The 27,407-nt window shown below is 46.0% G+C and overlaps 1 protein-coding gene across 3 annotated transcripts; it reads left to right on the top strand.

Moving 5' to 3' along the window:
* Positions 1 to 3,324: 3,324 nt before the first annotated feature.
* LOC100925246 (zinc finger protein OZF) lies at positions 3,325 to 27,188 on the top strand. Of its 3 annotated transcripts, XM_031949095.1 has the most exons (5): positions 3,325 to 3,836; positions 4,089 to 4,151; positions 5,491 to 5,617; positions 11,137 to 11,232; positions 25,117 to 27,188. In XM_031949095.1, the coding sequence occupies exons 2-5, from the start codon at positions 4,116 to 4,118 to the stop codon at positions 26,553 to 26,555; spliced, it is 1,698 nt and encodes a 565-aa protein (XP_031804955.1). In that variant the 5' UTR covers positions 3,325 to 3,836; positions 4,089 to 4,115; the 3' UTR covers positions 26,556 to 27,188. The 3 variants fall into 3 exon arrangements, with proteins under 3 accessions (XP_031804955.1, XP_031804957.1, XP_031804956.1); XM_031949097.1 differs by lacking the exon at positions 3,325 to 3,836 and having other exon boundaries at positions 3,844 to 4,151; XM_031949096.1 differs by lacking the exons at positions 3,325 to 3,836; positions 4,089 to 4,151; positions 5,491 to 5,617; positions 11,137 to 11,232 and adding an exon at positions 15,949 to 17,783.
* The last annotated feature ends 219 nt before the right edge of the window (positions 27,189 to 27,407 follow it).

Here is a 27,407-nt window from a genome sequence, read left to right as displayed (position 1 = left end):
TTGGATGCATCCCATATATTTTGGTATGCTATCTCATTGTCATTTTATTTAATGAAATTATTTCTATGATTTGTTCTCTGACCACTTTTTTTTAGGACTAGATTTAATTTTCAATTATTTTAAATTTCTCTTTCCATTGTCCATTACTGAGTGTGATTTTTATTGCGTTATGATCTGAAAAGGATTGGTAAACTTATGTTCAGTATTGATAGAACTTCATTTTTTATGGTATCTTTCAGCAAGATAGTTTCATTCTTTTATCTCTTTGAATTAGATGTTTTTCTTTGATTTTTCTGAGATGACTGCTATCCCTGTTTTCTGTTCTTCATCTGAAATATAATAGCTTTTGCTCTAGCCCTTACTTTTATCCTATGTATATCCCCTCTGCTTCAACCATATTTCTTGTAAACATCATGTAGGATTTTGAACTTTAATCCATTTTTAATTCATAACCACTTGCTTTATGGATGAATTCATCTATTTACATTTATAGTTATAATGAATTGTGTATTTCTCTCTATGCTATTTTGCCCTTGTTTATATCCTCCTTTACTCCCATCCTTTACTTCCTCATAGTTTACTTCTAATTACTACTTTCCCCAATCTAACTTTTTAAAAAATCAACCTCCCTTGTATTATCCCTGTCTTTTGACTTCCTCATAAGGTAAGATAGATTTCTCTATCTGAATGTAATTATTTCCTCTTTGAGCCAATTTTGATAAGAGTAAAGTTTAAGCTTCATTCACCTCTCCTCCCCCTCATCTTCTGTGTTTTAACTTTTACATGCCTGTTTTATGTGGAATAATTCAATCTCCCCTCCCATCAAAGTCATCTTGTATCTATACCTTCTGCTATATATATATACCTCGTAATTGCTCTTGTAATAAAGTTCTTTAGTGTTATGAATATTTTGCCATGTAGAAATATAAAGTTAACTTTTATTGAATTTTATGTCTTCTCTTCCCCCCCCCTTTTATGTTAACCTTATAAGTTTTGGAATTTTGGTCCAATATTTCTTGGAGTTTTCCATGTGGGATCTCTTTCAGGAGATGATTTATAGATCCCTTCAATGACTATTCTGCCCTCTGGATCTCGGATATCAGGATAGTTTTCTTTGATGATTACTTGAAAGCTGCTGTTCAAGATCTTTTTAAAAATTGTGGCTTTCACGTAGTGCAATGATTGTCTCTCTGGAATATATTTTCTAGGGTTTCTTTTTCAATGAAGACATTTCCAGTTTCCAATGAGCTTCTATTTGCCCGTTCTAGCTTTTAAATGTATGGTTTTTCTTCAATTAGCATTTGTACTTCCTTTATACTTCTAAAGGTCTTCAATTTTTATCCTTCCTTTTCCAAGCTGTTGGCTCTCTCTCGAATAGTTCTCATTTCTTTCCCCAATTTTTCTACTTCTTATTTGACTTTTAAAATCCTTTATGAACTCTTACAAGAAGCTCTGAAACCAATTCACACACCTCTTTGAGGCTTCCCACGTGGGCATTCTGTGCTTGTCTGAGTTGTTGTTTCGGTCTTTCCTGTCACTATAGTAGCTTTCTATGGTCAAGATTCTTGTCCGTTTTGTGTCCATCTCCTTCCTCTCCTCCTCCTCCCCTCCTCCTCTCTTTTTTCTCTTGTACTCTCTCTTTCCCTCGCCCCCTCTCTCCGTCCTTTCCTTCCTGACTTTCAAAGTTGAGCTCTGCTCCCGGGACTCAGATGCCGCTATGACAATGCTCTTCTGCAGCGGTGAGACTGTCTTTGCGGTCTGGGGCCCCTTGTTTGGGTGACTGCTCACAGGCCTGAGCAGGGGTGGGCGGGTAAAACCTGACCCAGCTCCCCTGTTGTTGCCCGGCTTCCGGGCTGGCAATTCGCCTTCTGCCCTGGGACCGGAGCCTTGGATCTACTTTGCTGCTGCGCTGCTGAGTCAGCCCGAGGGCTGATCTGTGCGGTGATGGCTGCCTTGCCTGACACTTCTGCTCGGCTTGCGGCCCTTTCACCCCAGCCAGCCTGCCATTTCCTGACCTCCTCCAGACCTGGAGAACTGTGCCGTTCCAAGTTCTGTCCTTGGGGATCTGAAGTTTGCTTTTCTGCCCTGCCTGAGGAAGACCGGGAGAGCTCGGGCAGCTTCCTGGCTTGTCTCTGCCGCCTGGGCTCCGCCCCCTCCGAAGAGGGCGCCCGCACTTGCCCTGGTCCTGGGGGTGGCCCCGCCCCCCGGCTGAGATCTTCCCACCAAGTGCTGGCACGAGGTGCTTCGGGCTGCCAGGGAGCCCCCCTGAGAGCAGCTCCGTGGCCGGACGTCCCGCCCCTCGGGCGAACCCCGGTCCCATGATGATCTTTGCCCTGCTCTGCACTCGCCCAATCCCTACAGATCTGTCTGCCTTGTATAACGGGACTCTGGGTGGGCCTTCTGCCACCTCCGAGGCTCCGGGGGCGGGTGGAGAGGCGCCCCTCTAACACTGATGGGCAGCTGTGGGCGTGGGGCCCCAGGCCCGCAGCCGGAAGAGCTGCCCTCGAAACTGGCCTCTGACACTTGTTAGCCCTGCCCCGCCCTGCCCTCCCCCTCAGTTTCTTCGCCTGCAAAATGAGCTGGAGAAGGAAACAGTGGGACCTCTTGGGGGCTTTACTCAGAAAACCCCAAATTAGAAAGGGCCGATGGGCTTTCGCGCACCGATATTGCCCTCCCCCACCCCGGCGTCTCCTTTAGACTCCTCCTGCCCCTCGGGGGGGCCCTGCTCAACCCGGGTCGGGGCTCCCGGGACCCTCGCACCGCGGGTGGGCCCCCCCGAGCGGGGAGGCTGGGACGGCCCTGGCCACTAAGGGGGAAGGCCGCTGCCCCCTCCACCTCCTTGCCCCGGGTCCCCGTCTTGGGCAAAGCCTCTCCACGGGAGGGCGGGGCTCGCCGGACGTCCAGCCCCCTCTGGCCAGTGTCCAGCGCGGGCGCGCGCTCCTCCGGAAGCCTCTGGCCCACACTGGGCACCGACCCTCCTCGTGGGGCAAGGGGCAGGAGGCACTGGGCGTGGGGCCCTGATGGGCACTGCCAGGATCTCCTGCCCCACTTTTCTTCCTCCGTGCGGGGGGGAGGGGCTGGAGAGAGGGGCTCTGGGCTAGAATCTCCCCCGCACCCCCTCCCCACATGGTGGGTCCAGAGCTCCCGGCCATTCCTTTAATGGGGAAGGGGGGAGAGGGAGGCGAGCCGCGTCCCCCAGGCCCCAAGGGGAGGTCCTGCCACGTAACATACAGCACAGGGAGGGGGGGGGTCTCCAGCAGCCCGGAGATCCCGGAGACCCCGCTGGAGGAGCAGCTGGGGGGGGGGGCGGCGGGATGAGAGCTGGAGGGAGACAATATAGACGCGACCTCACTGACAGCGCTAACTTAGACTCGAGTGAGAGTGGCTTCCTGTGCACCCGCTTCTCTCTGCGGCGGGAGACGGGGGGGGAAGGGACGGGGGCCTTGAATGCCGAGCCCAGGCTGCATCTGCCTCGGAAGGGAATGAGCTCCCTGTCCGGGGAAGAACCCTGGACTACTTGTGGGGCACGTCCTAGAGGGCCGGCCCAGAGGGCAAGAGCTTGAAGCACAAGAGGCTTAAAGGGAGAGGAGAGTGAAGAGAAATGGAAAGGGAAGTCCTAGCGTGTCCCGCGCGCCTGCGCCAACGGACTACATTTCCCAGAAGGCCGTCAGTATCCTGAAAGGAAAAGCCGCCACTTCCGGGATGGTTGTCGCGGCAACGGCGGAGCATAGGCAAAGGGAGAGCCCACGTGACTTCCGCTTCCTGCTCCTTCGCTTACTAGGCCCCCGTCGGACCCCTGTGGCTTCCACGGATTTTCCCGAGTCCGAGGCGCGGTGGTCAGTGCCCAGGGACGGGTCATTTCCTCCGCCTTCCTCCCGCCCCGCGCGCCCCTCCCCGCTCCCGTCTGCACTCTTGTGCACCTCCGTCTACACCTCCCCTCCCCCCCTCCCCGGCCCTCTCCCCTCCCCCTCCCTGGCCCTCTGACCTGGGAGGGGAGGGTCCCGGGGGGGAGGGGGAGGGTTCCCGTGGGAGGGGTTCTGGCCGGGGGCGGGGCCAGCCCCCTCACGTTTTTCTCCCCCCTCCCCCAGCTCTGCCCGGCCTTCGAGGGAGTGAGAATGGTGCCCGTGCTCCCGGCGGCCGGGGCTCTGCGGGTGAGTGCTCTGAGAGCCCGCGGCTGGGGGTCAGGGAGCGCTCCCCGCACTGCCCTGCGAGCCGGGGCTCCCTTCGCCAGCCGGCGCGGAGACCCAGGAGCCGAAACTCACCGGAAAGGAGCCCTGCGTGGGCCGGGGCGCCGAGCCCTGGGGGCGGGGGTGATGGGGGCAGCGTGGGGGCCCTGGGGGGTGATGGGCAGCGGGTCCTGGGGGTGATGGGGCAGCGGGGCCCTGGGGGTGATGGGGGCAGCGGGGGCCCTGGGGGTGATGGGGGCAGCGGGTCCTGGGGGGTGATGGGAACAGCGGGTCCCACAGAGGCACCAGGCCCTCGGGGCGGGGGTGATGGGGGCAGCTGGTCCTGGGGGTGATGGGAGCAGCGGGTCCGGGGGGCCCTGGGGTGATGGGGCAGCGCGGGGCCCTGGGGGTGATGGGGCAGCGGACCAGGGGCCCTGGGGGTGATGGGGGCAGCGGGGGCCCTGGGGGGCGTGATGGAGCAGCGGAGACCCTGGGGGCCCTGGGGGTGATGGGGCAGCAGGTCCTGGGGGGGGTGATGGGAGCAGCGGGTCCCGCGGGGGCCCTGGGGGGGGTGATGGGGACAGCGGGTCCCGCTCTGCTCGGGTCACATCCATGCCCCTGGGGGTCTCCATCCCCTTCACCAGAGGCCTCTGCTCTGGGCCCCGTTCTGGGCTGTCCAAGTGGGGGGGACTCTCTCCCCGTTGAAGGCTTCCTTGGGCCCTAAGCCGGGCTTGGAGTCCCTTGCAGGCGTTTGCCGTTTTGCATCTCCACCCACGATGCCGCGGTGCCCCCGCCCTCACCGCCCCTTGCTTTTTGTCCTTTCTGCCAGTCTGCGTGTCCGGTTTGCTCCCCTCCCCCCAACTGTTGGCGATTGGTGGAGGAGCCTTTGGAGCGCTTTTCTGCTGAACCGATCTGTCTTGTCCTTTGACCTCCTGAGGGCGGCTAGTTTTATGACTATAGTGAATTGTTAGTATATATCAGGTCCAGGCCCCGGTCTGGGACCCTCCCCCTCCCCCCTTTGGTGTCGGTGCTCCAGGACCCTCGGGAGTCGCCTCCGTCTCTGGGGCCGCTGCCTTCCTCCTCCCAGCCCGGAGCCTTGTGCAGATGCTGGTTCTTGTGGCAGTCAGGAAGGACGGGTGGGAGAGATGGAAGGTTCAGACTGGCTTCTGGGGCCGCTGCCCACCCCCTCACTTAGCTGGGCAGGGAGAGGGGCAGGGCGGGCACTGGGCACACTGGGCACAGGAAGTCTTTGATGTTGACTAGAACCAGCCCCTTCCCTGACCTCAGACCTCGGACAAGCACAAACGGGCATTTGGTGTTTCAGGAGCCAGTGACCTTCCAGGATGTGGCGGTGGTCTTCACGCAGGAGCAGTGGGGGTACCTGGACCCTTCTCAGAAGGAGCTGTACCGGGACGTGATGCTGGAGAACTACCAGAACCTGCTCTGCCTGGGTGAGGGCGGCTTCCCCCGGGGCCTCGGGCTCTGCCTCCTCTCCCCTCCCCAGACCCCGTGGGGTCCCTGTCTCCTTCTCTGGCCCACAGGGAACCTTGGCTTTGGGCCGAGGGAGTCCCTCAGCAGGTATTGGTGTGGGGGGAGTTCGTTCCTGGGGGTGGGGCTGTGAGAAGGGGGGGCCAAAGGCAAGATGTGGAGCCATGGATGGGGGCTGTCGGCAGAGGTTGCCTTTCATCCTCGATGAGCGGGGAGCGCTGCGGTCTCACCTGTGCCCTCAGAGCATTACTTTGGGTTGGGGGAGGGGGCCAGTGTCAGGGCTGCCAGGGGTGCAGTTTGGCCCAGGAGAGGCTCCAGTGTGTGGGGGAGAGAAGTTTTGTCGTGAAGTGAGTGATGGACAAGGGGTGATCTCTTAAGGCGACAGTAGGGCCAAGGGGTTTGGGGTGACATTCTCACCCACAGCCTTCTGGTTTGGGTTGAATTTAGCACGAAGCTTTCAGAACCACCCTGCTTCTCCAAGCTCCAGTTCTTGCTTAAAGAGCAAAAAACAAGTTCCCATTATAAATAAAGATCTGGTTCCCAGGGAGGCTATGACAGCATTCTGCTGTCCATCACATAGGCCTCTGTCAGGAAGTAGGCAGTCTTCTTCCTCCTTAGTCCTGAGAGAAATGATTGTTAATCAGTGATTTGGGGAAATCCAGAGTTTTCCCAGTTTCCTAAAGTCCTAATTTTAAGAAGTTCAGTGCTGAGAATGCGATTGAACTCCCTTTCTTGTTCAGACTGGACTCTGGTGGAGTAGCCGTTGTGTCCTGCTCAGGCTTGGGTGGGGCATAAATCCTTGGTGGGGGGCGGGATTTAGAGCAGGAGTCCTCCTGCCATGATCATTTTTGGCCTGAGAGAGACAGTGAGAGGACCAGCCTTATATGAACAAGTCTGCTGACCTCATTAATCAGATAACTAAGTTAACCAGGAACAATGGCTCTCAAGCCTTTTAATTGCCACAGTTCTCGAGGCTTCCCAGCTCACGTGCCATTCCCCTCATTCCCGGACTTTGTCCACACTCAGAGCTGCTTCCCAGAGGGCTCTCAGTGTCCTGTTCCTCTGGCTTTGCAGGATAAGTGGCCTTGTCAAGGCTTGCCCATAGTTTAATGGACATTTTGGATGTAATTCCCAATGGCTTTCCAAAACGACCAGACCGATTCCTAGCTCCGGCCTGTTTTCCTGCAGCTGTTGCTTTCCTTTTTTTTCCTTCGTTTACATGAAGTTGTTTTACTCTAGATTATGAATGAACTGCAGTGTTTCTTAGCATCTTTGCTAATAACTTGGATTTCTTCCTTGGAAAACTGTCCTTTGGGGAATGGGTCTCCTACTTATGAATTCAGCTTCCTTTATAGCTTTGTGGTCAGCAAAGAAATTGGCCTCCGTGGGTTTTTCCTAATTAATCATTTCCAGTCTTAGCTGCTTTGGGTTTGCTTAGGCAAAAGCCTTTTCATTGGGTGACATTTATCTCCTCTCTTGTCTTCTCCCTTGGCCCTCTTTGGAGGAGATACCTGATGCTAATATTGCTGGTGTAGCAAGAGGGCCTACCTTCCCTGCCAGGTGCTCCTGCCTTCCCTTAGCACCTTCCCTAGTCACCATTTTTCTGTTTCATTGTCTTTGCCAGTCTGCTGAGTGGGAGATGGAACTTCAGAGTTGTTGTGGATGCATTTGTCTTCTTATTACTGATTTAGGACTGACATTGTGTTCCCTTTCCCCTTGCCCCAAATTTCCTTCTTTTTCCTTACATACACTGAGGTGTTTGTTTGTTTGCTTTTCAATAAATTTGTTTTTAATACACGTTGCTTTATGAATCATGCTGGAAAAGAAAAATCAGAGCAAAAGGGAAAAATCATGGGAGAGGGGAAAAAAACACAGAAAAAATAAGTGTTGATTTACATTCAGTCTCCTTAGTTTTTTTTCTGGATGCAGATAGCATTTTCTGTCCAAAGTTTGTTGGATTGCTTTGGATCACTGAACCTCTGAGAACAACCACGCGTTTCCTAGTTGACCGTCACACATTCTTGCTCTTACTGTGCACAATGTATTCCTGGTTCTGTTTGGTTCACTCAGCATCTGTTCATGTAAATCTTTGTAGGCCTTTCTCTAATCCGCTTGTTCATCAATTTTTACAGAACAATAATCCATTACCTTCATTACCTTCATTTACCACAACTTGTTCAGCCATTCCCCAGTTACTGAGCATCTACTCCTTTTCCAATTCTTTGCTACCCACAAACATTTTTGCACGTATGGGTCCTTTTCCCTCTTTGTGATTTCCTTGGGATACAGACCCATTACAGACCTGCTGGGTCAGAGATATTTTTTTAAGTCTTTTCTTTCCTATATTTTAAAAAATGCTGTCATTTTCCCTGGCCCCTCCTTCTAACAGCCCTCGTCTGTACCAGTCCAGTTAGTCAAACAGCCCCTCCCCAGCCCAGCTGTCCCTCTGGTCTCATTGTCACCCCCATGTATCTTCAGACTTTTTCTCTTTTGTCCCCACTTCTGCTTGAACCCGTGCTGCTCAGGCCCTCAACTGATCCATGCTCAGAAAAGGCGTGTTCGGCATCCCTGGTGTTCTTCATGCTTCTGGAACTCGCCCACATCTGAGAACGTGGGATCCTTCCTGTTCTGTTGGCCAGATGCCCATCAGACCCGAACAGTCTTAATAGTGCGCGGCTTTCTGCAGTGCTTTGAGATTCGCGCCATGCTGGAGATGCACTCTTTCACTTGATTTCCACCACAACCCTTCGGGCTGCAGGTGGCTGCTTTTTCTGTGCCTTTTTTACAGATGAAGAATCTGAGACAGAGGGAGGTTAGATGACTTACCCAAGGAGATATATCTGCTAAGTCTGACAGGATTTGAACTCGGGCCTCCCTGACTAGACTAGGTGCTCTGACTCCCGTAGCTAACATTCTAAAGGTCTTTTTCAGGTTTTTAACTTATCTTTTTCATGGATTTAGCCGAGGCTCAAAAGAGTACTTTGTAGTCCCCCAGAATTTTTGTTTGCTGCCTATTTGCCATAGTTTGATCAGGTTTTTCATTAAGTCCATTCTGACACCACAGATTAGTAGATAATGGACTCCTGAGACCTGGAAAGACTGAATCCAAACCCTGCCACTGTTACCTGCAAGTCTGTGGCCTCCCTCACCTGAGTTCTGACCCTCCCGGCCTCCTAGCTTTGGTGTTGTCAGTTCTGTTCTATGGTGGACTCATTCCGTTCACGTCCACAGTCATGATTGTGAGCTAGGTTTTTTCTCTTGTCAGAAGACAGGCGCAAAGTGCCTTCCCCTACCCCCAGCACAAAGGGCCCCTGCCCCATCCCACTCTGAGAAGAGGAGACAGCGAGGACCCATCCTCATTTTCTCATTGCTAACCGAAGGTGTTCCTTGATTTTCACCACCTCGGAACACTGGGTTTTAGGAAACCCCCAGGTGATCTCTCTCCCCCCTCCCTGTTCGCATCCGCTCGCCATCTCCTTGCTTCTGGATGTCCCCCGTAGTCCCAACCTCCTCCTGTCCTCTGCAGGGTCACCATGACCTTGCCTCTGTCCAGACAGTTCCTGGACCTCACCTCTCTGTATCTGGATGATTCCCAGACCTCTAAGTCTCTAAGTGTCCAGACGATTCCTGGACCTTGTCTCTGAACAATTCCTGGATCTCTTCTCTCCACATCCGGATGATTCCCGGACCTCGTTTCTCTTATGTCTGGACGATTCTCGCCCTCGCCTCTCTGCTGGGATCATCTACAGGTAGCTTAGATCTCCACGTCTTTCCTCAAGAACCTTCTCTTCCTCCTGAATCCCTGTTACTGTCAGGTTACTGTTACCCTCAGACGCTTCCTTGTCTCTCAGCTTCCCTGCCCAGGTCCTCTCCCTTACCCTTCCTATCTCGTCACCTTCTCTCCTTGCCCAGAGGCTTAGGGCAGGAGGTCTGCCCGCCACAGGGCTGCCAGCCCTTCTTCACTCAGCCGCTGAAGGCATTTTCTTCTGTCTGACAAACTCGGACCCTTGATGCTCCTCGGCGTGGGAGAGCGTTGCTCTAAGAAAGCTGTGGCCCGAAGGCTGGTGGAGACGTCAGCCTTGGCCCAGCTTCAGCCTGACATGTGTGACCCACCATGCGGGCCTTTGGTTGTTAAGGTTCCCGTCCAGCTCTGCAATCCTAAGCCCCCCTGGGGCTCACACTTTCAGAAGCCAGTTCGAGTGGGAGCAAAGAAAGGGGAGAAAGCTTGGTCCCCCAGAAACTCTTTGCACTGTTCCTGAAACTCTAGTTAAGATCTCTTGTTAAGAAAGCTTTGATAAATATAGCAAGAGGCGAGATGCCCAGGATTCACTTAGGCCTGTATGCCCCCTGAACCCCAACTACCACCTGTCTGCACAGCCCTGACTTCTGGGAGTGAACCCAGGACTTTTCTTTTCAAAATGCACAGACTTAGTTTTCCTCTAAGATTGGGCCAGGGGAAAGCCCCTGGAAAGCCAGTTTTTCTTGGGATTTGATGCTAAGATTGTCCTCCTTCCTCCCTCTACTCCCCCTTCTTTCTGCCCTCCCTTTTTATCTTCCCCTCCTCCTCCCCCCTTCCCCTTCTTCCTCCCACTCCTCCTTCTCTTTCTCTCCTCCCTTTTTATCTTCCTCCCCTTCTCCCTCTTTCCTCTCTTCTTCCTCCCCTTCTTCTCTCTTCCCCCTCCCCTCCTCCCTCCCCTCTCCTCTCTGCCCCCTCTCCCTTCTCTTCTTCCTCCTCCTCCCCTTCCACTTCTCCCTCTTCTCTCCTCCCTGCTCCCTCCCTCTTCTCTTCCTCCTTCCCTCCCCTTTTCTCTTCTCCCCCTCCCCTTCCCTTTCTTCCTTCCCCCCTCCCTTTTCGTCTTCCTCCACCACAGTCTCAGACTTGACAGGGAGTCTCCTTCCTTACAGCCTCAGCTTCTGTCTTCTGCAGGAGGCCTTTTGACTATATCTTGCACGTGGCCCCTTATTCATGTGTTGTCCCCCCCATTTAGAAGGCGAGCTTGAAGGTAGGGGCTGTGATGTGGGCGGTCTTTTTCTGGTGCTTGGGTTGGAGAATGAGTGTTCAGGGCTGCTCTTCCTAGAGCCAGGGCCTGTTCCCCATTGCCTCAGGTTTGTGGGGCTCTGCCTTAATCCCTGGCTTGGCCGCTTTTTCCTGATGTTTCTTCTGTGGACACTGGCCGGTAGTCCTGGGGATGGTCAGTCTACACAAGCCAGAGGCGAGGGATCCTCCGTCCTGAGGGGCCTGTAGCAGTGGCTTAGGGACATCCTCCACTGGCCTTTGTGGGCCTGAGGTCTCGTTTCCAGCTCCCAAACTCCCACAAACCTTCATTTGTTCTTTCTAGGAGCTCTGGATGGGGTTTTTTCCCTAGTTCCTTGAATCTCTGCTTTCCTTGGTCTGGGTGTGTTCTTTTTTGGAGGGTTCGGGGCTGCTTGGGACCTTTTAGGCCTCCCTGATTACCCCAAGATTCCCCTTTCCTTTGGGCAGGACTGGCCGTGTCCAAGCCTGAAGTGATCTATCAGCTGGAGCGAGGGGAGGCTCCTTGGAGGCTGGAGGAAAAAGGGCCAGGGAGCAGCCATCCAGGTGAGTGAATGAGTGACCAGCAGGTAGGTGAGTCCTTGGGAACAGTGGGAATCCCCTCGCTTAGGTCCCCCATGTCAATTGCTGCATCTCTCAGAACCTGAGAGGGACCACTCCCTATTTCAGAGGTGACACCGGGTTTGGATTCAGCCTTTTCTTGTCAGAACCCTTTGGCATTGTGTCTAAAATGGTCTTTGGTGACTAAGCCCACTGGGGGAGAGCTGTGAGACAGCCCTTCTGGGAAATCCTCTCCTAGGTCCATACATTGCCTTTGATCCCATCATGCCATTGGGTCTGTTTGCTAAGGGGATTTATGAGAAAATAGGAAGATTTCAGTTGTATAAACTAAGGTGGTATAAAAAGGGAGAGTGCGAAAACCTGCGCCCACCCACAGTGTAAATGAAGGCTGAGCTGAGATTGATGCTTGAAGAGCTCTGGCAGACATGGGCAAAGACCGCCTTTCAGTAGATGCAAATTGTGAGCTTGGGGTCACCAGGGCTACACACTGGCCAAAGGGGTTGGGCCGGATCCGTTGGAGTCTGCTCCATTTTCTTACTTTTTTATGAGAGGGTTTGTTGGGTGGGGCATATTTGGAAATGATTCTGATGATCAGCAAAAGGCATAAGTCACTTCAATGAATGGGACAGACTGGACACCCCCCATCAATATCAAGATACACCCAGAAGTACCTAATAGAGTCTAGATTAAAACCTAGAAGGACGTTGAATAGATATCTAGATTTGTTGTTCAAAATACACGGTTTAATACAGTTGAAGAACCATCAACATTTCATAGAGTTTTAACAGAATAGTAGAACAGTTTCCATTGTGGAAACCATTAAGAACAGTAGCTAGGAATTAAAATGTTAGTTTAACAAAGTTCCATTTGGGTCTTATAACAGGAAATGTGAATGGTCTGGATTCTCCCATTAAAAAATAAGTAATAGATGGTCAAGAAACATTCATCATGTTACGTGCTGGGAGAAATCTCTAATATCAAAAGATACATAAATATATATACATACATATGCATATACATACATGTGTACATATGTGTGAGCATGTGTATGCATATTTAAATTAAGAGGTTGGTCTAAAGCAGAAGTGGCAAACCCATGGCCCATAACACTCCTGAGTGCAGCCTGAACTTGTTTCAAATGTAATTGGAAAATATTTAACACATTAAAAATACAATAAAATGTAAGTAATATTACATTTAAAAACTAAGTCATTGAGCAGACTACAGGACTTCCCCCATTTCTACTGGAGTTTGATACCACTGGTCTATAGTATATCATACTGCTGGAAGTCGTAATATTGTAGGAGTGATAGTATTGGTATTTCAATGTGGAATTCAAGCTAGAAAATGTTATTTGAGACTATTACACAATAGTCAAAGGGAAATGAATGACAAACACTTGTCAACATATAATGTATTCAAAAACTTGACAGTCGAATTCAAAGTATCAGTGATATATATATATATATATATACTACACACACATATATGTATGTATGAATACATGTATATATATATACATTCACATAAACATTTGACTGTTGCTCTCTGCTATCATTTTATGACAATCATATATTAACAATAAAGAACTCCCAGAACTGAATTGTTGTCTTACCAGATTAGAATTAATTTGTGTATGGAAAAAGGCAAGGTGGATAATGCACAGTGTAGAATGCCTATGAGAACCAAATGGCTAACTATACTAAAAAAAAGATCCTTTAACAAAATATAGCAAGGGAGAAATAAGACAAACTTTTTTCAGTTGGTAATGAAATAAAATGACCTTGAAATTACATGATTAGAAATTATAAAACTAAATAGCAACTGGAAATGATTTATTAAATGTTTAAGGTTAAATAAAGAAATGAAAACAACAGAATATTTGAAAGAGAATGACAATAACAATCCAATAGAATCCAAATAGAAATTTATGCAGGTAGCCAAAGCAGTCCTTAGATTTGATATTTCTGAGTTCCTGTTTATTAATTGAAGTTTTTGGTTGATAATTTTTGTTGTCACATCACCTAAGTTTTCCCTCATCCCTTATTTTCCCTCCACTTTCACTCAGAGAGCTATCTCATATAATAAAAAATATATTTTTTTAACAGAAAAAAAGATGAGTGCCAATTTAAAAGAGAAAGACCTGTTAGCTTGCTTAACATTGGAAATGAAGAGGCCAGGATACTTGAAGGTAAAATTTTCATAGGTAAACTATTTTGATTAAAAATATCTAGAAATTGCCCTGAGTTCAACCAAAAATATTTACTGGAGACAATTTAGGTAACCAACCTACCATGCAAAGGTTCCATAGGTGTTGCAGCTAACATACAAAGTTAACTTTCCCAAATTGCCTGTATTGACTTTGCAGTGATTATTAGGGAAATGCCATTTATAAATAGATAGATGACCAAGATATAAAGCTGCCATCATTAGTAAAGTAGAGGAATAAAGGAGTAACCTCTCAGATCTATGGAGAGGGGAAGAGTTAGTTCATTGTCTAACAAGGGATGGAGTGGTTCAGGAAAGAGAACAAAAATAATTTTGGTTATGTCAAATGTAAAAATTTTCATATGAATAAATCTAATTAAAATTAGAAAAATGGTAACAAAAAAAGGTGTAACTTGTATTTTTGTGTGATGTCAAACATATTTATATGTGATTGGAATTTATAAAACCAAGAGCCATTCTCTGATTGATAAATGGTCAAAGACTATGAATAGGAATGTTCTAAATGACTATTAATCAGAAAAATGGAAATTTAAGCCATCTGGAGGTTCAACTTTCCATCAGTCAGACTGGTAAAGATAACATAAAATGCTGGCTCTTAGAGGAACTGTGGGAAAACATATTCTACTGTGCATTTGGTGGAGTTATGGCTTGATCTAGCCGTTCTGGAAAGTAATTTGGAATTATGCCCCTAATGATTAAACATTGAACCTAGGGATGCTATCATTAGATTGTGAGCTCCTTGAGGGCAGGGAGTATTTTTTCCCCTGTTTTTGTATCCCCAGAGCATAGCAGAGTGCCTGGCACATAGTAAGTGTTTAATAAATATTTATTTGGCTGTCTTGACTACTAAGCCTATATTAAGAGAGGTCAAAGCAAGAGGAAAAGAATCCATGTGCATATGAATATTTATATCTGCTCCTTAGTGGTAGCCAAAACTTAGAAGCCACCTATTGGGAAAAGGCTAAGTATTCTATAAATAGAGTGAAATATTATAAGGAATGACACAATGTACAGTTTCAGAAGAAACATTTGTCTCTCTGAACAATTGCAAAGGGAAGTGAACAGAACTACGACTTTGACAACAACATTGTAGAGAAAGACAACTGAAGGACTTGAAACTCTGAGCAGAGCAGTTAATAAGCCATGGTCTTGGGCACGGAAGAAGAGCTTGCATTTCCTTGCTCCATTCAGATGAAGCCTAATCTTCATCCTTACTCTGTATTCCTGGTCTTAGTTAGGCTTTCATCTGTGTCTCTTAAAGCAGACTGTCAGCCTGGCTGCCTTCTGAGTCCCCCTCCACATGGAAAGAGCAGGCTGAGTCAGCCCTTGATTCCTCTCATCATTCCGAGCAGGAAGAAGACCATCAGGGGCTGCCTGGGAGCCCCTTCCCCTCCCCAGGCTCTCCCCAGCGGTCCCTCTCTCCACCTCCGACATCTCCAGGTCCTCTGTGCTGCCTCCGTGATGGGGCAGCAGTGAGGCACGCCAAGATGATCGGGACGATGGAGCTCCAGAGACTTGCTGGGATTTCTGCCTCTGCCATCGTTCTGAGCCCCAGGGTTCACATTTAATGCAATAATGGTCTTCTGTTCCTCCAAAGTTGTATTGTGGACAGTGGAAAGTTTCCCATAAACCCCATGCGATCTGGCCACAAGAGCCCCTCCTTTCCCCTCCCCTTTGCAGTTTGTGCAGTAGTTATTTCAAGAGGAGCACCTCAGTGCACAGCAGGTAGGTACAGGTGACGTTTCCGTTTTCTTTATTTCTTTCAGATGGGGAGGAGTCGCCCTCAGAGCTGAGCATGTCTATGGAGCAGAGACCGGGCCAGGACAGCCTCAGGAGGCTGGGGCTCTGTGTCTCCAGCTGGAAGGAAGCCTGGGCCTGTGGTGCCAGATTAGGGAGGCAGTGGAGCCCCGAGGAGGGAAATCCTTGGCAGGTGGTGAGGGGCCCAGGGGGCCACGACTATGGCCAGAGTTCCGGGGCAGAGCCCAAGCTCTCCTCACGGCAGAGAGTGCCCCTGGAAAAGCATCTCCATCAGTGTGATACAGAGTGGAAAAGAATCTGCTCAGAGGAACTTTTTTCTCAGCGTGATGGTTATGGGGATCCCTTCGGTTCCAAACCAGATTTTGTTGAATATCACAAATTATGTAGTAGACAACAACCTCATGAGAATAATGAATATGGGAAGGCCATCAAACTCTACCTATCTATTCGTTTAAATCATGCAATTGACACTGAAGGGAAAACCCCTAAATATGATTTATTCGAGAAGATTTCCCCCTTGAATATAAAATTGATCAGACACCAGAGTTTTCACATTGGAGAAAAATTTTATGAACAAAATGAATGTGGGAAGCCATTAGTCCAATGTTCATCTCTAAGTTCCTATCAGAAAATTCGCGCTGGAGTGTGGGAAGACTTTTGGCTACAAAACCAAGGTTACTTTACACCAGAGAACTCATACTGGAGAAAAACCTTATGAGTGTCATGTCTATGGGAAGGCCTTCTGTATAAGGACAGACCTCAGCACCAGAGGATTCACATCGGAGAGAAGCCTTATAGCTGTAGCCAGTGCGGAAAGGCCTTCTGCATGATCAAAGAGCACGCGCGCCACCAGCGGATTCACACTGGAGAGAAGCCCTATGAGTGCAGTGAGTGCGGGAAGGCCTTCAGTGGCTGAGGGCAGCTCACCCGATCTCAGGCGGTCCACACCAGAGAGAAGCCTTACGAGTGCGCCAAGTGTAGGAGGGCCTTCGGGGGCAGAGGCCATCTGACTTGCCATCAGAGGATTCATACTGGAGAGAAACCATATGAATGTGAAGAATGTGGGAAGACCTTTTATATTGACAGAGACCTTAACAGACACCAAAGAATCCACCTTGGAGGGAAACCTTATGAATGCAAGGACTGTGGGAAGGCCTTCCACCTGAGGCATCATCTGAGTCAGCATCAAAGAACTCATACTGGAGAGAAACCTTTTAAATGCAGTGAATGTGGGAAGGCTTTTGGTCATCGTACCCATCTCACCATCCATCAGAAAATTCATACTGGAGAGAAACCTTATGTATGTAGTGAGTATGGGAAGGCCTTTGGCCACAGGACACAGCTTATTGTCCATCAGAGAATCCATACTGAAGAGAAGCCTTATGAGTGTAAAGATTGTGGAACAGTCTTCTGTCTTGGCAAAGAGTGCACAAGACATCAGAAAATTCATACTGGAGAGAAATCTTATGACTGGAATCAGGGTGAGAAGACCTTCAATGGAAGAAGACAGCCTACTAAAATCACAAGATCATGTTGGAGAGAAAACTTACCAGTGTAATCAGTATGAGAAGGCTTTTGGTTCAAGAGGACAGTAAGAATGAGAATTTTCATATTGGCGAGAAGTTTAAGAATGTGGAAGGGCTTTCAACCAGAGAAGACACTTTAACTTCAGAAGAGACTGACTGGAGGGAAGTGTTATGACTGTTAGAAATACGAGAAGACTTTTTGTTTGAACAGCATACCTGACACTATAGAATCCATCTTGATGGGAAACCTTTTAAAATACCATCAATTTGGGAAACTTTCTTTTTGAATTCATTTTATCCAGATGAAGGAATTCATAAAGGAGAGACTAAAGACTAAATGGGAGTATGGGAAGATGAATTTTATCAGACATCAAAACATTCCTATGGGAGAAAAACTTCATGAATGAATATAGGAAAGTCTTCTATCCTAGAGATCACTGTCAACATGAGGAAATTCGAACTAGAATAAACTCCATTCATTACTGAATTGGCAAAGTTTTTGGCTTCAAAAGACAGGCTACTGAACATCAGAAGATTTATACCAAAGAGAAACCTTATGAAGTCTATGTGGGAGAATTCCCTTCTGAACACAGAATTGATTCCACATCAGAGAATTCTTATTAGGAAGAAATAATATAAATGTGATGGCTTGAAAAGGCTTCTCACCTCAGTGATACTTAATTCAGTATCAGAGGAGTCCTGTTGGAGAGGAGTCTTATGAAAAACCTAAGTAAAAAGGGAAAGGCTTTCCTCTGAGCAGGGAACTCATACTAGAAGAAACGTGAATGTGATGACTGGAATACCTAGGTAGCACTGCTTAGTCTAAACCTGAGAATTTGTACTGGAGAGAAACCTTAAGAAAGTAATGTAGGAAGACATATCATTAAGGAAAAAAATAGCTACTAGTGTTTATAGAGTTTCACCACAGTGAAGAGGCATCCTACTCGAGGAGACAGCTTGCCCCAAAGCACAGATACCATAGTAGACAAACACCTGGACAAGGATGGCAGAAGACTTCTTACCGTAATACAGAATTTTCTTGGCCTATAGTATTTAGTGACTTTGAGAAGGATTTCTGTTTGAATGAATCCTTCATCCCTCATGAGGCAATTTATTCTTGATCAAAAATGAATATCAAATATTTTAAAGGCATTCCTCCAGCCCAGTTCTTCATCCTTCCTTGTATCATGGGTCTCTTGGGTTGACATGCACACTTGTTGGCTTTTTGACTTAAAAAACTTTAAGAAAGCTTAAGGATGCTTAAGAATGCTTAAGAATAATGTTGAATGAATAAGATAAAATTCATAGGGTTATAAGGGAAACCAATTATATTGAAATATTATGAAAAAATTTTTTTTGAAGCTCCCTGGTCCCAGATTAAAAACAATTGCTCTAGAAGGCAGGACTAGATTGGGGAGATTATGATGTCATTTTTGATGGTTCTATTTTTCTTTCTCTACAGTAGTACCTACAAATCTGCAGAACTCACAATTTCTCATGCCATAAAATAATATTCCATTACATTTGGTGCCACTGTTTGGTCATTCCTCCAGTCAATTTACACTGACTCAATTTCCACTTTTTGTAATATGATAGAAGTGCTCTTGTTAATATTTTTATGTCTGTGATTAGGAAGAAATGATATCATGAGCTAGGTCATGTTTAATTCTGGGCTTAATTCATCCATTTGCCTACTTTCTAAGAAGTGTTTGTGTAAGTATAAATACACACATGAGCACATACACTGATGGCCAAGCTCTATAGCCTATCCACCTAATTTACCATCTAGACAAATGGTGTTCTTCATCAGCATGGTTTTTCATTTGGAATGGTCATACCACAGCGATGTAGATCTTAGTTTCTCTCTTCAGGGTTAAGGGACTAGTTGCATCTAGCACAGTGGCTTCTTGTACAGGAACTCCTGGTGGACTTCAGCCTCTTCTCAAGGGAATCGCTCTTTACCTTGGACTCAGTGCTGGATCTCCTTGACAGTTGTACAGAAAAATGCCTTTGTGGAGAATTTGTCTTTCTCTTTTGTGTTTGATCTGATAGTAATTTTAGAGGATCATCAAAGAGGGTTATTTCATATCTTTCATGACATTTTTCACAGTTTTGATGTGTTTCATGGGAGACAAATAGTTGGAAAAGAATTCTGAAGTCAGCATTTTGTTGAGAGTCACTGCTTCTGAGAGTTAGAAGGCATTCCCAAATTACTTTGCCTTGGTCAGACTACATCATAAGTGGTATGAGAGAAAATAGTAGGAAAAATAACTTTGAAAGACCCAAAGATTGGTCAGGGAAATGACCAGTCAACTTCCAAAGACTGATAATGAAGCAGTCCTTTGTAAGGTGTGCCTTGTATGTTTCATTTAACATACACTTCTAAAAAGAAGCTATTCATACTAGAGATTTATATAAACAATCTTCACGTTCCTCTTATTTTGGAGTGTTCGTGTATATTGATATCAGAGTCACAATAAAAATAGAAATGAGAGAATGATATTGTAATATGTAGCAGGAGCCAACCTGTGGATTGAGTAACATTGGTTTATAGAATGATCATCTAAGAAAGGAGAAATTTCTAGTGAGAAAACTATTTACCTCAGTGAGAGTTGAGAAATGACATTGAACAAAGATTTGGAGAGGATATAGGTTCTTAGCTATCAGATAGCTATCTTGTCCCAAGTAATTGATTCAGTTTTTAAAATATACATTTATGTATATATTTTTTACCGTTGGTGGGAGCGACCTTAAAGATGGTGTTCAGTGTCCAGTGAGAAGAGGCCCAGTATCTGCCATTTCTCCAGAACTGCAGGGTTAGGATTAAGGAACAATGAATTTGGCTGATTCCTCCTTCGCCGCCCCTCCATCAGCAGTAGGAGGCACTTCAAGGGTCAGCTTGTTTGAGGTCCTTGATGGAGAAGCCTTTTTTTCTGACATTTCATGATTACAGAGAGCTGAGGAAAATCTTAAAAATCTGGAGCTTTCCTGAGGAGCTGCTTGTTTAGTCATTTCTGGCTGGGTCTGACTGTCATTTGGGATTCTTTTGGCAAAGTACTGGAATAGTTTGTTCCTTTTCCAACCCATTGGGACAGATGAGGAAATTGAGGCCGACAGTTAAGTGATTTGCCCGAGATCACCAAGCTGACACATGTCTGAGGCCAGATTTGAACTGGGGAAGATGAGTCTTCCTGGCTCCACATCTGGCGTTCTGTCCCCTGCACCACTTAGCTGAAGAGAAAAGCAGAATGAAAAGAAGAAAAAGCAAAACCCTGAATACTGTAGTTCAGGACGTCATGAGAGACAATCCATTGGAATCATCACAACAGGACCAAAGATGTAAAGGCCCAGCCTTGGCACTTTCCAGCAAGGCCGCCATCTCTTCTCCTGTTGCCTGGGATTCCTGGAGACCCTGGCTTCTGCTGGGTGGTCTTTGTCTCATTTGGCTAGGTCCCCAGGACAGGGGACTGGATGCCTCATGTCTGCTCATCCTCAGCCATCCCACCATCTGCTCTCTGCCAGCGAGTCAACCCCCATCCAGGCCCCAAGCTGCATTTCGGTGTCATCTCTGAGTGACTAAATCCTCAGTAGCTTTTCTGCTTCCTTTTTCTGACTGTTCCCTCCCTTTCTTTTTCTCTCTGCCCTCCCTCCCCTTCCATCTCCTTCCTTTCTGCTGATCTGTCCAATGTGTGTATAGGAACTTTGCTGAAAGGAACACGGAAGGCCTCACTATCCCTAATTCCCATTGGAATGCTTGCTTTTCTCTGTATTTTACTAAGATTATGTCACTAGATATCCTTGCCTTGTATGGTTTTGTTCTGCTTTTCCTCCCTTTGTCCCCTTTTTTAGTCTCTCCACTCATTTTTGTCTGGATATGGTCTCTCTAGGTTAAGGGCTCTCTTAATTGCTGAATCAGTTGGTCTTTTCTGAAACCTCATTCTTGATTTCTCTGCAGTCTTTGACACTGTCATTGCCTCTCTCCTAACTTAGTTTTCATGACACTGCTTTCTCCTGATTCCTCCCAGAGTGCTCTCTGGCCCTAAGAGCTTCTTGCTTATATGAGCTCTCTAAAGGTGTGAACACAAGCATTATTGTCTATCAGTTCTATTTAGTACCTTGTTTCTTCTGGCCCATAACATCTCCATGTAAGATCAGATCAGTCATGCTGAACCATGCTAAATTAGATAATTATTGTCTCCATCAACTCTAATGACTTAACATTTTGTAAGGATTCCAACACTGCCTGGCTGATTATTCCTTCTCAGTGACTTTTGTTGATTCCATGTCATATCCACAGATATTAATGAACATTTGTTAAATACCTATTATATCCCAGGCATTTCACTTACTTTTGGAACTACAAAGCAAGGCAAGACTCGAGGAGCTGACAGTGTGATATAACAGAGACAAACAAAGAGATAAATTGGAGATAATCAGAAAGCAGTAGAATTAAGGAAAATAGAAGGGAAGTGTGATTTTTAACTGGGAATTGAAGGGATCAGTCAGGAAATGAGAATTTCTTGTTAAAAGAACATTGAGAAGGTTAGCTTGAAGACCTTGTGGGGGGGAATATAAAATGCAAGAAGTCCAGAAGCGTAGGAGGGAGAGATGATGAAGAGCTTTCAAAGCTGAATAGAGGACTTTGTATATGATTTTATAGATGACAAGAATTTATTTCTTTTTCTTGTTTTTAGCAAGGCAGTTGGGGGTAAATGACTGGCTTAGGGTCACATAGCTAATAAGTGTTGAGTGTTTGAAGGTGGATTTGAACTCAGGTCCTGCTGACTCCTCTGTGCCATTTAGCTGCTAGGGATAATAGGAGTTGCTTGAGTGGATGTGTGTAACATGATCAGAGCTCTGTGCTTTAGGAAAGTCAGTCACCTTGGTGACTAGAGAATGGACAAACCCACCTGAAGGTTTTTGCAGTAGCCAGACATGAGGTGAGGAGAAAGGAGAAAGGTTTTGGCAGGCATCCCTTTGCATTTTGATCTTTTTTTTTTTTTTTTTTTTTTTTTTTTTTTTTTTTGTCTTTTGATCATTTCTGAGTCATGTCATTTTTTCAAAGGGATGGATGAAACCAGTAGTTTCTCCAGTTATTTTGGTCTTCCTTTATTTCTGGTATCCCTGTCTGATAGTTGAAGTTCTTCTATACTCCATTTGAGAGATTGACAGGACTTGGCAAGAGAAGGAACAGTCAGGTAGGGGGATACTCAGATTAAAAAAAAGTTTGAAGAAGTGAGTGACAGTGTCAAAGGCTGCCAAAAGGCCAAAAAGGAAGAAGACTGAGAAAGGGACATTAAATTTGGGGAAAAGGGTGTAACCTTGAAGATTAGAAGCTAAATTATAAAGATGAGATTGAGGGGAGAGGAAGAAGAGATAGAGAGCTTCAAAATTTAGCCATGAAAGGGAGGCAAGATATGGGCTGATGGTGGGGATAGAACACAGGATGGTTTTAGTGGATGAGGGAGATGATGGGTCTGTCTGGAGGCAGGGAAAGGTGGAGATATTAGAGGAGACCATTTGATGGAGAAAATGGGATGCAATGTAAAGAAGTTTTGTCTTAATCAGGAGAAGAATCACCTTTTTCAGCGAGATGGATGAGAAGAATGGCCGAAGTCATCTGAGTAATGTGAAATTAGCAGGAGGAGAGAAGAGGAAGCTCAGGGTAAACAACTTCTCAGCAGCAAGGATGGGGGTAGCTGGGGCCAAGGGAAGTTTGAGGAAATAAAGGCAGGTTTAAAAGTTGTGGTGAATGAGAGAGTGAGTTCATTAGGGATGTGTAAAAATAAAAATTGCTTCTTCAATGACAGCCCCATTGAGGTGAGAAAACACAGAATTCAGGTGGACCCAGTTAGCATGGTTTTGTGATTTTCTCAAGATTCTGTCTTGTTTGATCTAATCTTTTCCTTTTCTACTCTCACTTGGAAGAATCTCATCATCTATGGGGGTTTCCATCATCATCATTATCATCATCATCATCATCATCATCATCTCTTTTCAGATGACTCAGATTAGGTATTTAGCCCTGATTTCTTTCCTGAGCTCCAAGCCTAATAGAGCTAGAGTTTTAAAATGCTCATTGATAAATTGAAATATGGGACTTCCTTATCCATTTATTCCTGTGACTTTTATTGTTGAGTTTTCAGGTTTTGGCAGGCATCCCTTTGCATTTTGATCTTTAATAGTCTTTTGATCATTTCTGAGTCATGTCATTTTTTCAAAGGGATGGATGAAACCAGTAGTTTCTCCAGTTATTTTGGTCTTCCTTTATTTCTGGTATCCCTGTTTGATAGTTGAAGTTCTTCTATACTCCATTAGGAGAAATGAGGAAGTATGGTGAATTTGGGGGCCTGTCTGGCTCTGTCTCTGATCCTCACAATGCTGTGGTCTGTTTAGGAACTCAGTGCTCCTTTGAGAATGTCAAGCTCCTTAATCTAGAGTTTCAAACTGCTCTCCTTTCCATTTCTTGAAAATCCCCTTTTCCATTGTGACCATCTTTTTGGCTATTTCTGTAACATATCCTCAGTTCCCAGTTGCCAGATCTCTTAAGTCTCACGATTGTACTTTATTTGAGTTTGGAGAGGTGAGTTCAGCATCACCAGCCAGGTACTGTCTCCTCCCATCTCACTTCAGCTATTATCATCTTCCCCTGAAATGTTTTCTTTCCTGCTGAAACAATGCAATTCCAGGAACACAAACAATTGGAGAAATTCTTCCTTATTTGACAAGAAAATAGCCAGTATTTTGACTAAGAAGAGAAACAGACTAGCATCTTCCTAGCAAATTTCAGTATACCTAAGTAATATTTTGAGTGGAAAAAGAATTGTCATTGGATGGAATGATGCCCCTTTAACATCTATGGTTAGGGAAGGAATTCACAGCCAAATAAAAACATAAAAGGAAAAACTTAATAACATAAAATTAAAAAACTTAGGCCAGGAAAAACCAGCATAAAGAGGATAACAGGAAAGTGGTGGGGAAAAATAAAAAAACAAACTTCATAAGTTCCAAAAAACAGACTGTGCTATTCAAAATCACAGGGGGACCACACCCAAAATTTTGTCAGTGACAAAAATTAGTTATGATATTGGTAGCATAGCTTTGCTCAAGTTAAATAGTTAAAAATTTCTAAATATAATAAATACTGCTGGTATCTGAGGTCTCAGGCTGCTACTCAAAGTCAGCTGTTACTGAAGGGGTGGCTCCAGTGGGCTGCAGCTTGGGTGTGAGAGTGGTGGGCTTTGTCCAAGGCAGCATTTGGGAGGGAACTGGAGCTCTACCCACAGCTCCTCCTAATCCAGAGGATAAAGATGATTATGGCACTTTGCCTTTAAAAAGACCTGAAGTTTGGGAAAGTGGGTGTCAGAAGTGTTGTAACTTGTGAGCCAGTGTAAAGTGGTGCAATTTTCTGCATTCTTGCTGTATATTGAGGAGAAAATCTTGCATAAACAAATTGAAATTTGAGTAAAACTCAAGATTGTTCATTTGTATATCAGTATATACAAATATATATAGAATTTGTATATAGAAGAAATGTGAATTTCCCAAACAAATGTTATAGTGGAACTAATGATGTTCATCAGTTTCTGAATCTTTTAATTAACACCAGTGATGTGCCAGGCAAAGTTCTAGGACACACAGTGAAACAATCTCTGCTCCCAAGGGGTCTGTATTGGAGGGAATGTTTACACAGCTAAATGGGTGCATTGTAACTAGATGGGGCAGGACAATGAATCCTTCCCCCTCAATGCAGCCATCTTTTCAGAGTTCTCCCTAAGCAATGGTCACCAAGCCTTTGCATATTTCCAGGTCTCGTGAGCTGATTCCATAATAGGGCAGCAGTGAGATATGGCAGGAAGACCAGGAAGGTGGAGGTTACAAGACTTTCTAGGATTTCATTCTGCCTCTATTACTAATTAGTCATGTGACCTTGAGCAAATCATTAATTTATTCTGAACCAGAGGATCGAATTAGATACTTTGTCTTCCTTATGTCTCCAAAACTAATGTGAGGATCAGTGTAGAAGCATTTAAAAATCTGATTATATCAACTAGATGTCATTAATTCTATTCTTTAAATTGTGGCAATAATTGTGATGAAATAAGTATCTCTTGAATTGTCTCCTTTGTTCCTCATAACAATCTTGGGAGGCAGGTACTATTATAATTCCTGTTTTACATATGAAGAAACTGAGGAAGAGAGCAGTTAAATGATTTGCCTAGGGTCATCTGATTTATAAGTATTTGGGGCTATATTTAAGCTCAGTTTTTCTTGATTGTGTGTCAGAAAGAGACAAAATAGGATTAAGTGCTCAGCACAGGATGCAGGTGATATTTCCATTTTCTTTGTTTTTCAGATGGGGAATCTAGGTCTGAAACCAAGGACTTCCCTCCAGAGATGGTTATTTTTATGGAGCCTTCACTTCAGCATAGACTAAAGCAGAGCAATGAAAAAAAGAATTCCCAGGAAGTAAAAATGACTCAGATGAAAACTCCAACTAAACTGAGAGGCTATGACTGTGGCCAAAGCATTAGGCTAGAACTAATGCTTTTCTCAAAACAGAGAATATCTCTAGAAGAGAGTCTTTACAAATGTGATGCACGTGTGTCTGCAGATCCAAGTATATGTCAAAGAATATCTTCAAAGGAGATCTTTTCTAATTGTAATGAATGTAAGGAAGCCTTCATTTCTAAACCAGATTTCATTGAATATCACAGACTGTATGCTGGGAAGCAGCCTAATGATTATAACAACTGTGAGAGAGCTGTCAACTTCAGCCAATTCATTCATTCCTTGGAGACAAATGATTTTGAAGAGAAAAGCATTAACTGTAATGAATTGGGAGAAATTTCTACCCAGAATATCCAACTGATGGAGCATCAGAGAATTCACACGGGGCTACAGCCCTATGAGTATAGTGAATGTGTACTGCCTCTTGGTCACAGCTTTTCGGTGACTTCCTCTGAAAGCGGCTACACTGACCAGAAACCTTTGGTCTGTCGGGCCTGCGGGGATGTCTTCCTCTGGAGCATCCAGCTCGCTCGCCATCAGAGTGCTCCCACTGGCGAGAAACCTTATGAGGGCCCAGAGTGTGAGAAGGCCTTCTGCCTGAGAGAGTCCCTGACCAGACGCTCACGGATGCACACCGGGGAGAAGCCCTACGGTTGCAGCGAGTGTGGGAAAGCCTTTCGGCGCAGGGGGCAGCTCACCCGACACCAGAGAATCCACACTGGCGAGAAGCCTCACGAATGCGGAGATTGTGGGAAGGCCTTCTACCAGAAGGACCAGTTTACTCAGCACCAGAGAATCCACACTGGGGAGAAGCCTTATGGGTGCAAGGAGTGTGGCAAGGTCTTCCGGGTGAGGACCCAGCTCACTCAGCACCTTCGCATCCACACTGGGGAGAAGCCCCACAAGTGCAACGAGTGCGGGAAGGCCTTCAGGCAGAGGGGCCATCTCACTGTGCATCACAGGATTCATACTGGGGAGAAACCCTACGAGTGTGGTGAGTGCGGGAAGGCCTTCCGCCTGAGCACAGAGCTCACCCGCCATCAGAGAATTCACACGGGGGAGAAGCCCTATGCATGCAGTGAGTGCGGGAAGGCCTTCCGCCTGAGCACAGAGCTCACCCGTCACCAGAGGGTCCACACTGGGGAGAAGCCTTATGGCTGCAACCGGTGTGGGAAGGTCTTCCGCCAGAGCACCCACCTTACTCAGCATCAGCGCATTCATACCGGAGTGAAGTCTCATAATGTACTTTATGCAGCAAAACCTAGCGTGTTCCTCCTGGAGTGAAGTTTCATAATGTACTTTATGCAGCAAAGCCCAGCCTGTTCCTCCTGGAGCCGAATCTCATAATGTACTTTATGCAGGAAAGCCCAGTGTGTTCCTCCTAGACTGAAGTCTCATAATGTAATTTATGCAGCAAAACCCAGCGTATTTCTCCTGGAGCGAAGTCTCATAATGTACTTTATGCAGCAAAGCCCAGCCTGTTCCTCCTGGTGCAAAGTCTCATAATATAACTTATGCAGAAAAGCCCATTTTCTGAACACACAGCTTACCAAACACTGCAGAATTCCATAGAGGAACCTTTTAACTATAATGTGGAAGGATGGTGGTGGAACACTATATCACACCTTCCCTATTACATTCTCTTCCTCTCCCCCCCCCCATCTCATGCATGTTTTCTCTTAAAACTTATGACATTTCTCATATCTTCGAGGCTAAGAATTTTGACTAGTGTTGTCACTTCTGAGCCCATGACAAAGCAGCCATGAGGACCTGGAAGGGAGTAGTCTTTTAAAAATGATATATTTTTTAACATTCATAGTAAAAATTTTGCATTCTAAATATTCTTTCTCCCTCCAGTCCCTTCTCCATCCATTGAGAAGGCAAGCAATATGATATTCATTATACATGTGAAGTCATACAAAACATTTTCATTTTAGGCATGTTGCAAAAACATCAAACAAAAAAAATAAAGTGGCGGAAAAAAAAAAAACCCTGGTTCAATCTCAGAGTTAGTTTTCTGGAGATGTGGAGCATTTTTCTTCATGAGTCCTCTGAAATTGTTTTGGACCATTGTCTTGATCAGAGTAGACAAGCATTTTGCAGTTGATCATTGTTCCATTATTGCTATTACTATGT

This window comes from Sarcophilus harrisii, chromosome 1 (genome assembly GCF_902635505.1).
Source record: "Sarcophilus harrisii chromosome 1, mSarHar1.11, whole genome shotgun sequence".
Taxonomy (NCBI): domain Eukaryota; kingdom Metazoa; phylum Chordata; class Mammalia; order Dasyuromorphia; family Dasyuridae; genus Sarcophilus; species Sarcophilus harrisii.
This window is presented reverse-complemented; position numbering and strand designations above follow the sequence as displayed.